Here is a 17304-nt window from a genome sequence, read left to right as displayed (position 1 = left end):
TCCTACTACCTTTAACTTCTCTCTACACACATAGTAGGTGGGCCCTGCTAATTATTATTTAATGAAGAAGAATTTGTTGAAAAATATGATAATATGCTTCATTGTTGTAAAACCATCGTTATTAGTAGATTTGTTGGTTAACATCTGCCTTCGATCAGATTTAATATAAGAATGTCTTTTATTTAATATAAGAATGTCGTTTGTCCAAAAAATATATATATATATCTATATATAAGAATGTCGTTGTTCGTCTACAATTTCCCCCTCAACTGGACTCTCTTTGTTCCTATCCTAGTTGGTCTATCTCATTCCTAGTTTAGTTAGGTTATCTCATAGAGCTATATACGGAATCCTTGTGTTAGTCTAGTTTGTTATTCTTTCCTTTTCCTTGTTAGATTATGAGTTAGTGCGTGGTCTATATAAAAGACCCGATACCTTGCATTGTATATTTTTCATTCGAAATTTGCAAGATTACGTGCAAGTCTGTAAGAACAAGGAGACTAATCTATTGGACTCTGAAGTGACGATGGTTCCGATGGGGGTTGGATCGAGCAGTGGTGCAGGTGCTTGTTCTGGAAGCAAGAAGAGCAACAAGCAGCGATTTGAGCTGAAGAAGTGGAACGCAGTAAGTCTGTGGGCATGGGATATTGTGGTGGATAACTGCGCCATCTGCAGGAACCATATAATGCACCTGTGCATAGAGTGCCAAGCCAACCAGAAAAGTGTGACCAGCGAAGAATGTACGGTGGCTTGGGGAACTTGCAACCATGCCTTCCACTTCCACTGCATTAGCCGATGGCTCAAGACTCGTCAGGTCTGTCCCTTGGATAACAGCGAGTGGGAGTTCCAGAAGTATGGTCATGATTAAAACCATGCATGTCAAAACGAGGCTCTTGGTTCTTTTCTCTTTATCATGCGTCTTTGGTGTTTTCTTTTGCATATCGTAGGTGTCGTGAACTGGTGATTGTTAATTCAAAATACCTTTTGCCCTGTTGTTAGTAAATTTTATTTTATTTTCAATTTAAAATAAGAATAAACATAAAAGTTTGAGAATTAGTATATATACTAGGTAGATATCCCGCGTGATGCTGCGGGTATACGTATAACGATGTATATTTACATATTTCAAAACTTAGTGTTCTAACCAGATTCATATATTTACATGTTTCAAAAATCGAAGTTCCAAACAGACTAAGCTTGGCTATTTATGATTTTCAAAAAATCAACATTCTAACCAAAGTTGCTTTTGATACTGGTTACAAAAATGGTTGGACATGACAAAAATACATTAAATATCTGGTATTCAGATGTGCCGCATCTGGCATTCACTGCATATCGTAACAGCTTAGGATTAATAGTGAAAAACCACAGAAGATCAACTGATACAGACAAAAAACAGAATGATACGTACAATTGGGATAAAGGAAAAGCATAGAGAAATCATGACAGCCAATTGTTCTAATCCAATGAATAGTCAGGGCTTAAATATCTATATGAAAATAAATATCTAGTGAAAAAAATTTACCTTCAAAACATAGTCAGTTTGGAGGTTTTTCTTTTGTCCTTCAACTGAGATTGCCTGCCAGCATTGTATCTGTTAATCTCTATATGTCTAACAGCATTATAAATTTATCAAGGGCAATACCGTTCAATTTTATGGTTACCTTCATGTAAGTGTCAATATCTGGCATCTCAGGTATGTGAAGGTCGTGTTGGCTTATGTACGCTGGAGTTTTTTGAGGAACAAACTCATCTAGCTTGTAACCATTGTATGAAATCTCCCCTACAACCTGAGGCAAACAAAAGTCTTCATATTTTATGACAATTGTCAACCTTCATTTTATTGCTGTTGAGCTTTTGTACATGTATGTTTTCAAATACTCACCTTAAGGGATTTATCCAGTTTTCCTGCAAGTGCCAATAAGAAGGTGGTTTTACCTCCTCAACTATTTTTGCATTTCAGCAATCTTTATAGAACTCTTGATCCCCAAAACACAGCAGCTCAGTAAGAATATTTAACCTATATAGCAATACTGTATGTAAGCAGAAGATTTTCGAAATATGAACCAATAAGAGAATAACGTAGTTTGCATCTTTCCCAGTACTACATCCTGTTCAAGCACAAAAACAATGAAGTAGTAACATTCTTCAAGTAGTAAGGTACACCACGATATGGAGCAATGAAGCTAGGCATGTTTGCATACTTCTAATCCAAAAGGTAGTATCTACCTGCACAATTACAAATTTTGAACCCAAGAGGCTAGTTATATCTTACAGGAGAACAACATATGAACAGTCTAAGATTGTTTCCAATGTTTGACAATCCAATCCAACATTGACTTCTACTGTTTTGAAAAATAAATACCAGAAATAGACTTTAAATCGTATGCAAAAACATTGCAAAGGAAAAGAATTGTGCCACATTAACTGGGTGTTCAAAGTCCAAGTCTGGTTACCCATACCTTCTGGTGCCTGCAAGTAGAGTTCATCAACAACCTTATGAAGTATCAGTTGAATGTTCATGCACAAAAAAATGAATCATGCTAACTGAATGGCACGGTACTATCAGTTGAAAATCTTCTTATGAAGACCATGGATTCAAGAATTAAAATCCACAACATGTTCCATGAGCAAAGACGAAGACGGGGAAACCCAGATTCAAATTCAACAAAAGTCTGGAAAGCAAAAACACTTACTATTTTATGAGTAAAAACTTGTCTGTTACTGGAAATTTGGCTTCAACTACTTGTTGTATGTTACTTGAATTTAATACATCCTTATTTGCAGAAATTAGTTGACTTGGTTCAATCAAAATCAATTAATAAAATTACTTTGTCTTGTTCTGCTTTTACAAAGATGTGTGTACTCTTCCTAAAGTTAAGCTAAAATCAAAGAAAATCCAAGATGGTATAAATTCTACTCCAATTGGGCTCCGTTAAGAGTGACAGTAAAAGCTACAGACTCAATTCAATGAGTGCTTACCAATGCGGATAAGCAAAGCAGAGAAGCCCTTCACAGCCGCATAATATCCAACAGAGTTTCCCTCTCTACATCTGTAGTCGTCAACAGAAACAAACCCAAGTTAATCCCAAACCTCCAACATTGAAACCAAATTCACACGCAATTGAACTCAGAATTGTAACCTGCGCAATTGAAAGACTCTTGTTTAAAATGAAAGGATTGAAATGAAAATATTAAAGAGGATCAGGACACATGCAAAATGAAAGCTACAGACTCAATTCAATGAGTACTTACCAATGCCAGTGAGCTGAGCAAAGCAAAGAACCGCTTGTTCTTTGTCAAGCCTCCCATGAATATCTTTCTGCACAAAAAGAATGATGGAACCCATTAGCTTATTCTTGAAGTATTAGCCTATTTCCTGCAATCACCTTAGCTAGTCTCACTACTCCAATTCCCAGAAGCAGTCATAAAATAAGGTAGTAATAACTGGCATCTGTCTACTTCCTTCTCTTTTTAGTGATGACACACAGACACACGGTGTATATCTATATACTTTTTATGTTGTCTACCTTCAAATTCATCAAAATATGTATACTTCTGATATCAGGATTAATAGTATTGAGATCGGTGAGAGAACTGTGTATCTTTCGTGATCAAAGGTCACAAGGAAGAAAGTAGGAGAGGACTTTGGGTTTTGATTACAGTCCCAAATTTCCAAAAATTTGGCTTCAACTACTTGTTGTACGTTGCTTGAATTTAATACATCCTTATTTGCAGAAATTAGTTGACTTGGTTCAATCAAAATCAATTAATAAAATTACTTTGTCTTGTTCTGCTTTTACAAAGATGTGTGTACTCTTCCTAAAGTTAAGCTAAAATCAAAGAAAACCCAAGATGGTATAAATGGCTTTAGCATGACCGCAGAGTTGACAATTGATTTAACATTTGAATAGGCCAAGTCATAAACATCATTTGACCTCTCTGACTGGACATGGCTATAGCAATGCTGATGCATATCTTAAGTTTCATAGAATCGAAAAAGTCGTTTACATAACAAAATAAGGACCAAATTCTCTAAGTTCTACAAACATATAATAAAAGAAGGTTTCTTCCAACTAAATTCTTTGAAATAACTGAAATCTTTTTGTATCATCATTGGATGTATGAGGCAAAGTGAGGACTTCTCCAATCATAAGTCTGATCATTGCCATCAACTTCTACAGAATCTCTGTCCGTTTACAAAGAAACACCTTCTCAACTGGAAATTATAGACTTCAACCTGGAGATGCACATACACAAATAATCAAATATCTGAGTCATTTTCTATTGCAAATCAAAATACAAAGTACAATCAAGCCTCAATTTTGATAAGGGTCATAATCACATAATACACTAAAAGTGATAAATTCAGAAAGAACAAAGGAAAATTCCTTTCTCTCATGGAGTAAAGAAAAAGCATCATAATCATTATTTTAAAATGTCGTTGTGTCCTATATTCTAGGTTTTTACTTTCAGTGATGCACAATTGGTAAACAACTTAATTTCATTTTTCAGTTGACCACATGCATTTTCAAATCTACAACTTAACTAGATGCAAATCATACATGATAATTAAATACAAGTTCGTGATATATTTTTTGAGTTGACTACATGCATTTTCAAGTCTATAACTTAACTAGATGCATATCATACATGACAATTAAATACAAGTTCATGATATCTCAGCAATTAAAAAGTACTCATGAAATGTACGCTAAATTATTCAATTGATTACATCAATCTCCAATCAGATCAATTAGATATTAACTGTAAGTGATAAGACAAAAGGATATTGATCAACTAAGATTCAGACAAAAAATAAAATTACACCAAGAAAAGACAAAAAACACATGGTCCAGTATGGTCCAACCTATCTCTATTTATTGGTAAAAGCAAGGTAATCATAAGCAGATGGTTCATGATAGCATAGCTGATTCTTCAAGTTAAACAGGAGTGGGAAACAGTTTGGTCCTTCAAAGACCTCACCACAGGACATGAAACCATTTTTATTTTATCCAAAAGGGATCTAAGAGTAAAATCATAGCTCAATTTTGAAATATATATTTGCGTGAAACCAAGCAGTACAAGGGCTAGTGAATGGCCAATCACCATATCAATAAATGAATTTGAAATTCTCATGCACAATCAACTCTAACTAAGAAAAGATCAGACCAACAGATTATAGCCTTCAAATTTAACATTCACCATGTCAACTTGCTGACAAGGTTGTTATGAAAGCAACCATAACTGAACCAATGCATATCATATTTTCCATTCTGAATACAATTCAATATCACATTCTACTTAAATAGAAAATATAAGGTGACTGGAAGTCTAGTAAAGATCTCTTACCCCAATTCTGCTGCAGGAGTCGTTTCAGTTTCCTTATTAAGCAAAGCCTGGAGTTTTCCCTTATCCAAACGGGTCTTGGAATTAAATATAATTTCATATTGAGCTCCAAGTATACGCTGGCGTTTTAACCAAAAGAACTTCTTTTGCAACTCATTTGCCTTCGTGTCTATGACGAGAAGTTGTTTCTTGGTTATCATATGAAACTGTTCTCTGGACTTCTTATCAATATGAGGCGATCGTAACACAGTATATAAGACTCGTGTGTCAGGCAACCGAATCCTCCGCGTGCAAGGCGGAAGTCCCAATGGGTGTTTCGCAAAAGATCGAATCGCAACGCATATTCTGGTTGTCATTACTGCTGCTCCAGCCTCAATGACTATAACACCAAGCAGAAGGCAACCAAAGACACATATCAAAACACAGAAATTACAATTGAAATCAGATGAATATATAGCAAATAAACACAACCAGCCGCACAACTTTCAACAGAACTCCAATTCCCACTAAAACCACAAATTACACAACTCCAACAACCCAAAGAAAGAAACTCCCAAATAAGTAGTTACAAAATCCAATAGAAAACAGAAAACCAGAAACACCTATATGCCAAGAACTAAGTAATTTTTTTTTTTTTTCTAAACCCCAAAAACTGAGTAACTACTCATAAGAAAATGACAGTAATATATTTAGTCATTCAAAAATTCGGACCACAAATGCAGAGAAAGGTGGCAGTGGTGTTGGTAAGAGAGATAAGATGAAACTCTCCAAGAATCATACAAGCTCACTTTGCTTTCAGTTTTTCTTTTGTTTTCTGTTCTTGTTTAATCTCTCCCTAACTGAAATTATAGATTCCTATTTTCATAACTTCGAATACTATCACTTTACTAAAACCAAACGCTATGTAACTAACAACCAAAGTAGAATCCAACTGAAATAAGGCACGTATGGGCGTCTATACATTAATTGGAGAGCTCATGAAGGACCACTTATTCTTGTAGCAGTAATCTCTAGAGCAATGCATGAACTATTCGCTGATTTTTCATGCCTCAGATTTGAATTAACAGCAACATTGAATCTAACATCCAGAAAACGCAATGGATTTGGCTTCACCAGCCACCATATAACAATCAGATTATAAAATTAAGATCATGAAGAGCATTAGCCAAGACTGGATTCAATCGGAAATATAGCAATTAGAAAAGTTGCAACTTTAATTTTATTTGAATCAAAACTGCAGTCTAGTGTTGTTTGAATCAAAAACAATAACAACGAATTCCCAATTAATCAAATCCAAATCATATAACGAAGTGAAAAGTAAAGGAATTGATGGGTATTTTGGCTCTCCCAATTCACCAAGACCCAAAAGAGAAATGAAGAAATTGGGGATTCTGGAGTTGTGGAAAATCAGACTAAAGAAAAGATCTTTTTATCTACAACGAAATAGAGATAAAATGAAGTACCTATAATGGAGATATCAGCGATTCGAGAGGCCCGTTTTGCGATGAAGCCGCGGCGGTCGGCGGTGGAGGGCGGAAAAGTAGAGAGTGGAGAGTGGAGAGTGGAGGGTGGAGTTGGGTTTTAAGCGTTTAGCGGCTCAAGAAAGAAAATATGGGGAGGAAGAGACAGACTCACCACGGTGGGGGGGGGGGGGGCAGGTTTTTCTCTTATTTTGTTTTTTTTCAATTTTAATTTTTTTTTTCAGACGAAAGGAATTAATTTTTTTTTTTTTTTTTTTTGAGAAGAACAAAAATTGTATTGCTGGGTACACTAAGAACTTTCCTGGGTATAAATAGCAACACCTAAACTGTATCTATGTTTTACTCATCATTTTCTTATAGAAACACTGTTTCTGCCCAAAACGATGTGGTTTCGGCAGGTGAGTTAACATTTTAGTCTAGTTTCAAACCTACCATACATGCTCAGCTAAGGACAGTTTTTTGAAGACAGCGAGAAAAAAATGAATTTAACGACTGAAAATAAATTTACTATTTTAATTTATTATAATTATAATTTTTAAATTAAATACATGCGATTGAAATGCACTTGTCCTCCAAAACTATTGTTTCATTGATGAGAAGATTGAAATCAATGCTTTCTAGCTTACAAAATAAGAGACTAAAGAAAACGACAATTGTGGATTTCATTTCCCACTTCTTATCATTTCTAATGGTACATAACAACCGAAAATAATGCAATAGTTTCGAGACATTCTATTTTTCTAGGGGAATGAATATTCATATGTATGGTTTCACTAAACCACTAGTTTCAAGATATTCAATTAAGAAAACAACAAGACATTTTAATGTAAATTTTTGAAGTGCAAACAAAATAACCCTATTTTTGCCCTTTTATGGTCTAATAATACGAAAGGTGTAAGTTTGTATGAAATCACATCAGTCATTCAGTCCTCAACGAGACCTAAATGAGTTTTTATTGTACAAGAACCAAAAAATTCCTTTAAGTATTCGATAATACATAATGGTGTTTACATGAGAGACAGTTTAATTGGATCTATAATGAACAAAAACGAATTTCACTCTAGAATTTTTTTTTTTTTTTGTCAAACAAAAAAACTTTCATTAAAGGAAGAAACGAAGTACAAGGACCCAAACATGAACAAGAATATATAGTACAAAAAACAAAACAAAGCCTATCCTAGTCACAAGACCAATACCAGAGGCTCTTACAGCGATCGGTGTCGCCATGATCTTGCACTGTCAAAGAACACAACAGGCCGAACAATTCAGACACCAAGACAAGCCAAATTGACCAAAAGCTAGCTCCAAGAGATAACAAAATCATCATCCTGATCGTTAAGGCATTGATAACTGCCTTAAAGCTAGTACGGTTTAAGTTGACAGATTCAGTCCGTCCATTGGTTTAAGCGAGTTAGATACCTTAACGATCATCAATTTGGCTGAAAATTTGCAGATATGATCTATACACTAGTACCTAAAAACTGAACGGTCGAGATGTGAATATGCGACCGAAAAGTGACCCAAAACTCAAACTTCACACCTTAATTTCAAAGCGGAGCTCCACTCTGGATAAAATCTGTTAAAACACATTCTAAAGTTATTTTATGTACTGACAGCACTTTTAAAAGTATTATTATCAAACACGAAAGTGTTTTAATTCACAAATAATTATTCTCACAACACAGCAACAACATTTTTTTTTTTTTTTAAAGTCACAGCAATCTCAAATTATCCTGAAGTTGAATTGCCCGAGTCGGTAAGGCAAAGAGGCATGTTGAGGTGAGCATTTGAGGAGCAAAATGAGGAAAGGTGGATAGTGGTGGTAATAACTAATAAATAAGAGTAGGGTGAAATGGAAGTCAGAGGCTAGGAAGACCAAAATAAAGCACATAAAGGAACACAATACAGCAAACAGAAGGGAAAATTGCCGATTGTTGGTGTGGAAAAATTTAATCGAAAATCTCCTTAATTATTTCTTCTAACTGGAGTGAGAGTGAAAGATTCACGGCCAAGAAATCAACATTGTTACTTCGAAACTTGGATTAGGTTTTGAGAAGGGGGGCTACCTCTAAAAGATATTTGATGCCTAAGTCAATAATTGTTTGAGTTGTAGTAGATGTAGATGAGATCAACTGCCTACCCCAAATGTTCATTTTACCAAGTATTTATAGGCGAGTTTGAGCTTGGTCCTCAAGTCATGCGTTAGTGGATCCATAACGCCATTTTCAGAACAATATGGGGAAGTGTTTCCTGCTTGTTACAGATTCGGTGCTGACTAACTCCGCTGACCAGTTTCGCCTTATTCAGATCTACATCAAGAGAATTCCTCCTCGAGATGATATGAACCTCTCAGCACTCCCCAAATAGATTGGGCATTCTCTTTATTAGAGTTTAATTTCACCTTACTTGCCTCAAATAGATTGCACCTCACTCGAATCTTTCTCGAGCAGATCTCTCCTTACTTAAATTATATGTCCTCGAGTATATTTTCCCTTACTTAGATCTTCTTTGAGGAGATTTCTCCTCACTTGGACTTCCTCGAAGAGATCTCTCCCCACTTGAACCATCTTCGAGTAGATTTCTCCTCACTTGAATCTTCTTCGAGGAGATTTCTCCTCACTTGGACTTCCTCGAGGCGATCTCTTCTTAAGAAGTTTCTTTCCAAAACTGTTCTCAAAATTTTCACCCCACACCCATGAAGGCCAAAGATTAAAGTCACCGACTTCCAATGTGTTTGAGAGAAAACCTAAGGAAAGAGGAAACAAAGCGAAGTTTTGACGTTGTAAAGTTGCAACTTGATTTTACTCTAGAAATTAAATGCACAATTTTAAGTTATTATAATTTTGACAGTTATATTTAAAAGATGTGCGTGTGCTCTTGTCAGCTTTGCTTGGGTTTGGACCTTTGGGCCTAGGCTTGGTGTTTGTGGGTGCATTTCACATTGCCCATCCATATTAGGTCTGGTTCTTGTAAGATTTGGCTTAGGCTAATTGCCTAGTTTGGTTACTACTATTTCTATGAGCCTTTGCAGAAGTAATTGGTTTCAGCTCTCGGCGTTTGGAATCAAGTAGTGAAGTAGAATAGAGTGTATACAAGATCAAATGTTTTTGTTTGGTATAGACTACTCGATGCTCAAATTGTGTTATATCGACCAGTCATCTTTATACTATTTTATACTCAAGTTACGGTCATATATTAAAGTCTATGAATCCTTTATTTCAAAGGGAAAATGATCATTTACCCAATTTTGGGGTTAATTAACCCCACTTACCCAAACACTCTAAGAGATTGCCCACTTACCCAATATTTAATATATGGAAAATGCTTGAGACACCAAATATTTATACCAAAATTGAGTACCAAATGATGTGGCATACAACACTTCATCAATATCATTCCATAAATTTCAATGACATGGATTTATTTATTTTTAATTTAAAAACATAATGTTTTTGAGAAAATATTTTGTATATTATCAAAACCCTAATGTTTTACAAAAATCAAAGCAATTACAAATATAATTACACTGCTTCTCGTGAAGAGCAGCCAATGTTATTCGTTTTTTTGAGAAAATAGATAACTTCATTCATTTATCCATGGCCAGAAGGCACGTACATCAAATGTTGTCTTACACCAAAATCATAAATGGTATAAGCTACCAGACAAAGGACAGGTGACCCTCACTGTTAACACATTCGCTCACTTATTGAGCCTAACCACAAGAAAGAAAATCCTCCCTACCAACTTCCCATGAAGTAGTAACCTAGCCGCCTAGAGACCACAATTGGTGTACAACTAGAGAAACTAAGATGAAAGTAGTAGAAGACTCAACTTCTAGTATTAGGAAAGGAAACCTGGAAAAGCCTAAAGCTTTCCCTTGCCCTTGTCGCTAGGGTCGAGATCAATACCAGTAACTGCAGGGTAAGAGAGTCATAAAGCAACGACATTCGGCTTCTTGCTAGGGCGATGGTTCTTGTTCCTACTCCCAAGTAGCTTGCCCGACTTCTTCTTCAACATCACCAGAGTGACATCCATCCAGGTACAAAGGAGGTGAGCCTTGAAGGCCGTAGGGATGACCGGTCGACAGGTCAGAGGCTTCCCAATCAGAAAAGATTTGGAAGACCGACGAACAGGGCCGCCACCAATTCTCCCCAGATCAGGAGCACTACCTCCCTCTGCAAGCGCAAGGGAGGCAGCACAGCTTGCGATGATTGCATCAATGGAGGCCATGTGGCTGAGTGAGGGTTGAGGGTGAGAGACGTAGAGAAGAAAGCTAGGAGAAGAGGAGGCGAGGGTGCCGTAGAGAGCTAGGGTGAGAGAGAAAATATCTCCTAGGGTTAAAGATAGCCAATGTTAATTTGGCTTCATCATATAGCCAATGTTATTCATTAATTGGCTTCATCTTGCTTAAATGGGGAAAAGGATGAAGAATAAATTAGATAGATTGACCAATATTGATTCTTATCCAATTCTTTATTTGAAGTCTATTATCCATCAGCATTCTCAATTTATGGACAAGCTAGTTGATCTCATCCCTGCTCAGTTCTATTTATCCAATGACGACTAGAATAAGTCATGGTTTCAAGGCCTCATTAACCTGCAAAAGCTTTAGGTAAGAAAGAAATAAAGAAAGACATTAAGAAAACTCGCAGAGATTGATTCAAAATTCAAACATCAAAGACCCAGTTATAATCTTTCATGTGGGAATTGTTTTTTTTTTTTTTTTCTAATATATATTTTGATCTGGGTATCAAGGTTGCAGAGAGCCAGATTGCTATAACAACTCCATCTATTCATTTTCTAAATTAATTTGGTATTTTGTTTAATTGTGACTTTTATTTAATATAAGTTTTCTTAATTCTTAAAAAAAAAAAACATGAAATTTATTTTATATCCAACAAGGAAATCCATGTCAACATTTAAATTGATGATATGGCATGTGCCATGTCATTTGGTAAGTAATTTTGGTACAAAGTTTTGGGATCCCTAGCACTACTCTTAATATAGGGCTAAATACTAGTTAGTACCCTGTGGTTTAGGTCCAAAATCAATTCAGTCCCTGGACTTCTAATTTCATCAAAAACACCCCTGCACTTTCAATTTTGATCTAATAGGTCCAATTCGTTAATATTCTTTCAAATAGTTGGATTATTTGTTGAAAAACTATTTATTTTTAATAGTAGGACTCACTTCTAAATTGACAATGCAGACCACCTTGACACCACATCATAAAATATAGGTCATATATGATCCACATTAACAAGTTAAATAACTCAATTGTCGGAAAACTAACAAATTGGACCTATTAGATCAAAATTGAAAATGCAGGGGTGTTTTTGATGAAATTAGAAGTTCAGGGACTGAATTGATTTTGGACCTAAACCACAGGGTAGTAATTTGTATTTAGCCCCTTAATATATATTTTGCCCTAATATCCAATTAAGTATTTTGAGAGTTTCTATTGAGACCTCTTAATCTACTCACTAGACCTCCCTAATTTTTTAATTATTCAATGACATATGTATCCTTATACAAAAAGACTGTTAAAGACAACAAACTAATAAGGAAAATATTTTTTTTCTCTGCAAAAATTTATAATAATGGAAACACATTTACAGTACTTTGATTATTCATTTCCATTTTAGTTCTCATTTCATATTTCTCATTTTCTTTGTTTATAAAAGCTTTTGAAAAAGAAAAAAATCAAGAGAAAATGCATTCAAAATTACTTGGCGAATTATATAAAAATAAAACTATGATGCAAGAGAGAAAAAAATAGACAAAGGTCTTTCTCATGAGGATCATGAAACGGGGGATAGAGAGCCCTCATGTAAACTAACCAGATAAGTTTGTGAAGCGTCATATAAGACAAAAATAAATATTAAAAGAACAGAGCATGAACAAATTTAATAGGGGAAATGATCATTTACCCAATTTCAGCTTAACAATTGCCCACTTGCACAACGAAGAGTTTAAAAACCTCATTTACCCAAAACACTCTAAGAGATTATTTCCCCTTTACCCAATTAATTCTTTTTTAATTCTTTTTATTAATTTTTGAGACTTTTTTGCCCTTGACTTCTTTCTCACTTAGAGAGAGAAGTCATCCTCCACCTTGCTAAGCTCCGGTGACTAGTGGCAGCCGCGGACTCCTGTGACAGGAGTCCGGCGACCGGATTCCGGCGACCGGTGACCGGATTCCGGCGGTCGGTGACCGGAATCCGGCGACCGATCATCGGAATTCGGAATCCGGCAACCGGACTGGTGTCCGGATTCCGGCGTCTGAAATTATTGCCCCCTAATAATACCTAGTAACCATATTATTGCCCCCCAGTAATCATATTATTGCCCCGCAGTAATCATATTATTGCCCCGCAATAATCATATTATTGCCCCGCAATAATCATATTATTGCCTCCCAATAATCATATTATTGCCTCCCAAATTCATATTATTTCCGTCAAGTGAATTGGATAAACTCCAAAAACCAAAATGAATACACTACAGGTCACAATTGATCATATTATTGCCCCCCTCAGTAATCATATTATTGCCCCCCAATACTCATATTATTGCCTCCTAATAATCTTATTATTGCCTCAATAACCATATTATTACCCTCCAATAATCATATTATTTGTCTCAAGTGAACCAAAATGAATACATTACAGATACAAAAAAAAAAAAAAAACTCAAGATACCGGAAAAAAAAAAAAAAAAAAAAAAGTGATCTGGGCACCCAGAAATTGCTCTGGGCACCGGATCTGATGGACCGGGGACGGAGGCACCGGCGATTTGCTGTTGGATCGGCCGGAACTGTGAAATTGCAGGTGCAAATGGCCGGACCTTTAAGCTCCAGAATCGATTGGATTGGGGACGAGGTTGATGGTGGAGCTCATCGGCGGTGCATGTCGACTGCTTCTCCAGAAGCTTGACGGCCTCTTTCGACTGGTCATTGGAGAAAGCTCTGACGCGGATCGACGTCGTCCACGGCGAGGAGGAGAACGACGACAGCACCCGACGTGCCTAGGAGGCGCGCGAGGTTATGCGGTGGGGACTGAGAGTCCTAATCGTGGACGACGACGATGACAGCGAAGGTGACGATGATGGCGATGAAGATGACGTGGCCAAGTGAAGAAGAAGGGCGCAGCGAATATCGTAGTGGATTGAAGAAGAAGCCATGGGAGTCTGATTCGGATTCCGGCGAGGCTTCTGAGAGAGAGAGAGAGAGAGAGAGAGGAGAGAGATAGAGAGAGGTTGAGGGGAGTCTCGGTCGAGAGAGAGAGAGAGAGGCTGAGGGGAGTCTCGTGAAAGAGAGAGAGAGGGGGAGAGAGAGAATATGAGGGCAATACAGTCAATAGATGTTAGATTGGGTAAATGAGGTTAAAAACTCTTAGTGGAGCAAGTGGACAATTTTTAGATAAAAATTGGGTAACTGGTCACGGCCCCAATTTAATATTGTAACCTATCTAAATTCCAGCATGCAACCATAAACCATACCTAAGCTTTGAAAATCCATAATTAAGCATGAAATAGTAGGCTTGAAAAACCCCGGATAAATTTATGTTAATTAGTTACACTATCTTTTTTCAATAATTATCTCAGATTTTTTTTGAACAATATCAAGTTTATTTTGTGGTAAATAAATAATTATGGTAGCACTAACTCATCTTTAATGCTCTCAAAAAATTTTCTTTTATGAGTAAGGTTAAGTTAGGTATTTGAAAGAGGTTTACTTAGCAAATTTTACTTTTCAAAAAGCAAATAGGAGGTGTAAAGAGATGAGAAGTCAAATGAGCAAATATGGAGGTCCCAATAGAAAAACTCAAGTATTTTTTTAACTCCTTTTTTTTTTTGGGACAATTTTGCCCTCTCCTTCTTTGTCACTTACAGAGAGAAGTCATCGGAGACCTCGCTGGACTCCGGTGACTGGTGGCCGGCCGCGGACTCCGGCAACCGGTCATCGGAATCCGGTAACTGGTCACCGGAATCTCGAATCCGGCAATCGGATTCCGGCGTCCGATTTTATTGTCCCCAAATAATACCCAGTAATCATATTATTGCCCCCAAGTAAACATATTATTGCCCCCTAATAATATAATTATTGCCCCTAATAGAAATATTATTGCCCCTCAATAATATTATTATTGCCCGGGGCCGTGAGAGATGTGGAACCTGACGATGAGCTCACGATCGTCATGATGCTTTATGTTAGGTGATGCTTTAAAAAGTGAAAACTGTTGAGTACTTTATCAATTAATATCGACCATGAGTACTGCATGCGCACTACTTTTCCATTATATTTGGTTGGATACAATATATTCACCCATCACTGAGAAAAGTGATTCACTATAAAACAAGAAGCTATTGCCTATTGGTGCTCAGAACCTTCATTCTAAAATGGCAGCCATTGATGCAACATCAGGATATGACCGAGTGAAGGAAGTGAAAGAATTCGACGAGTCTAAGATCGGAGTTAAAGGCCTCTTCGATTCCGGCATCACTTCCATCCCTCAGTTCTTCGTCCACGACCCCGAAACCTTCTCCAACCTAGCTCAAACCCGCATCTAAACACACTGCCTCCACCCTCCCCACTATCGATCTTTCAGACATCAACTCGGTTACTCACCATGGCGAAATTGTTGAGCACAAACCCGGCCAAGATCCGGATCCAGAAATATAGTCGAGATGGCCCAAAACCTGTCGAGAAACAGATCCGAGATGGCCTAAAAGCCGCTGGAAAGGTTAGGTCATTCATCGACTTGCCGGGCCACATGACTTCTGCAGGCGAAGTCTTCACCGCCGTGAATCGGACTCCCGTGCTCCAACGCTCCAACGAGGAGGAGGAGGAGGGGGAGGGAGAGCGAGAGAGAGAGAGAGAGAGAGAGAGAGAGAGAGAGGGAGAGAGATACTCCGGTGCTCCACGCTCCAACGAGGAGGAGGAGGGAGGGAGGGAGGGAGAGAGAGAGAGAGAGTCTGGGAGGAGAAAGGAGGAGATAGTTTCGGTTTAATTGATAGGGCAAAACTATCATTAAATGTTAAATTGGGTAAATAGGAGTAAAAAACTCTTAGTGGAGTAAGTGAGAGTATATTGACCCAAATTTAGGTATTTGGTCAATATCCCTATTTCAAAAAAAAAAAAAAAATATATATATATATATATATATGATTGAAACTTATTTGTCCCTCATAGTCTATAAAAAATTGTCTCTCATATGAACACTGCTATTCAAATACAGATATAGAAAATGTCAGTCCCACTAACTTAAGGGACAGTTTTAAGGGACTTTATACGGATGTTAGCCACATGTGTTAAATTCAAATATTAAAATTATAGCAACATAAAACAGTGTATTTATTCTCATCTGTCATATTCACTTGTCTGTCTCTAAAAAACTATCCCTTAAATAAATAGCTTTGTAGAAAATGTGAAAAAAGAAAAAGAAAAATAATAATAAAGATACCCTGTGTTGGTTTCGCCTAAAATAATTGGATACTATGTTGATGGCAGATAAATAGCCACATAATTTATAGTTATACTCTGTTTCTGAACTATTGAATTAGATAACAATTAATGGTAACAAAGAAAAAATAAACCTAAGTTCTCAACACTGCATACGACCTAGCACTCTGCTAGGGTTTTGAGAGAGTCTCTGTTTTGGGCGTTGCTTTCTCTTGAACCTTCTTCGTTGATTTATCAATGGTGTACATGGCAGGCTTCGGCCTGTTTATACTGTGTGTGTGTGGAGCGATCAGTGTTGGAGGCAGTGTCGTCCGTTCAGTTTCGAAAGAGAGCACGTCTGATTTGGTGGCTATGGGTGAGGATATTGACCTGGGGTGGTATTTGGATCCGTTCCGGAATTTGCCGGATCGGGATCCTGAAGTGATGGTTAGGAGGCAGCACTGGAGTCCCCTTCTTGTTACCGTGTGGGGCGACAACGAGGTAGGCTGCACTGGCGGCTATGGTGTTCGGGATTCCCGATCGGAGGGGTGGCCTCGTGGCAACGATGGGGAGCATGGATGCTAGGCCAGCGATGGTTTGTGGAGGACTGGTGGTGCGGCTTGTGTTGTCGGTGTCGCTATGGGTGGTGCGCATCTGGGTCTTCTTCCTATCGGTGATGGTGGCCATGAGCATGGCTTTAAAATAAAACAATTAAGTAAAAATAATAATTTCTATATATGGCCTATTATTTAATACAAAAGTACATTCAAAACAATCGGATTTGGAATTTTCTTAAACTAAATTAATTGAATATTATGATATAGTTATTACTCGATCTTCCAACCCAAAACCCTTGAAATCCTTCTTTTAACAAATTCAAAGGGATTCCAACAACATATCAAGATCGAGAACCAACTCTCTGATTAATTTTGGTGGACAGACCTACTTATAAGAGAGCAATATCATGTAATTTTGATTCATTCTTCTTGTCATGGTTGAAGATAGAGATAAAAAATAGAGTAACAAATTATT

The 17304-nt window shown here is 37.0% G+C and overlaps 1 protein-coding gene and 1 long non-coding RNA gene across 4 annotated transcripts; one reads left to right on the top strand and one right to left on the bottom strand.

The window, feature by feature from the left end:
* The first annotated feature begins 237 nt into the window (after window positions 1-237).
* Window positions 238-868, top strand: LOC133716120 (RING-box protein 1a-like). Its single transcript, XM_062142855.1, has 2 exons — window positions 238-298; window positions 396-868. Exons 1-2 carry the CDS (start codon window positions 238-240, stop codon window positions 866-868), a joined length of 534 nt encoding a protein of 177 aa, XP_061998839.1.
* Window positions 869-1143: 275 nt separating this feature from the next.
* On the bottom strand, window positions 1144-4213 carry LOC133716009 (uncharacterized). Of its 3 annotated transcripts, XR_009849307.1 has the most exons (6): window positions 3256-4213; window positions 2983-3053; window positions 1886-2472; window positions 1665-1790; window positions 1526-1579; window positions 1144-1328 (listed from the first exon to the last, which is right to left on the bottom strand). It is a non-coding gene; the product is annotated as an uncharacterized LOC133716009 (long non-coding RNA). The 3 variants fall into 3 exon arrangements; XR_009849306.1 differs by having other exon boundaries at window positions 1886-3143; XR_009849305.1 differs by having other exon boundaries at window positions 1886-3053.
* Between the last annotated feature and the right edge of the window lie 13091 nt (window positions 4214-17304).

This window comes from Rosa rugosa, chromosome 6 (assembly GCF_958449725.1).
Source record: "Rosa rugosa chromosome 6, drRosRugo1.1, whole genome shotgun sequence".
NCBI classification, from domain to species: domain Eukaryota; kingdom Viridiplantae; phylum Streptophyta; class Magnoliopsida; order Rosales; family Rosaceae; genus Rosa; species Rosa rugosa.
The sequence above is the reverse complement of the archived record's forward strand: the minus strand, read 5'-3'. Positions and strand labels throughout refer to the sequence as shown.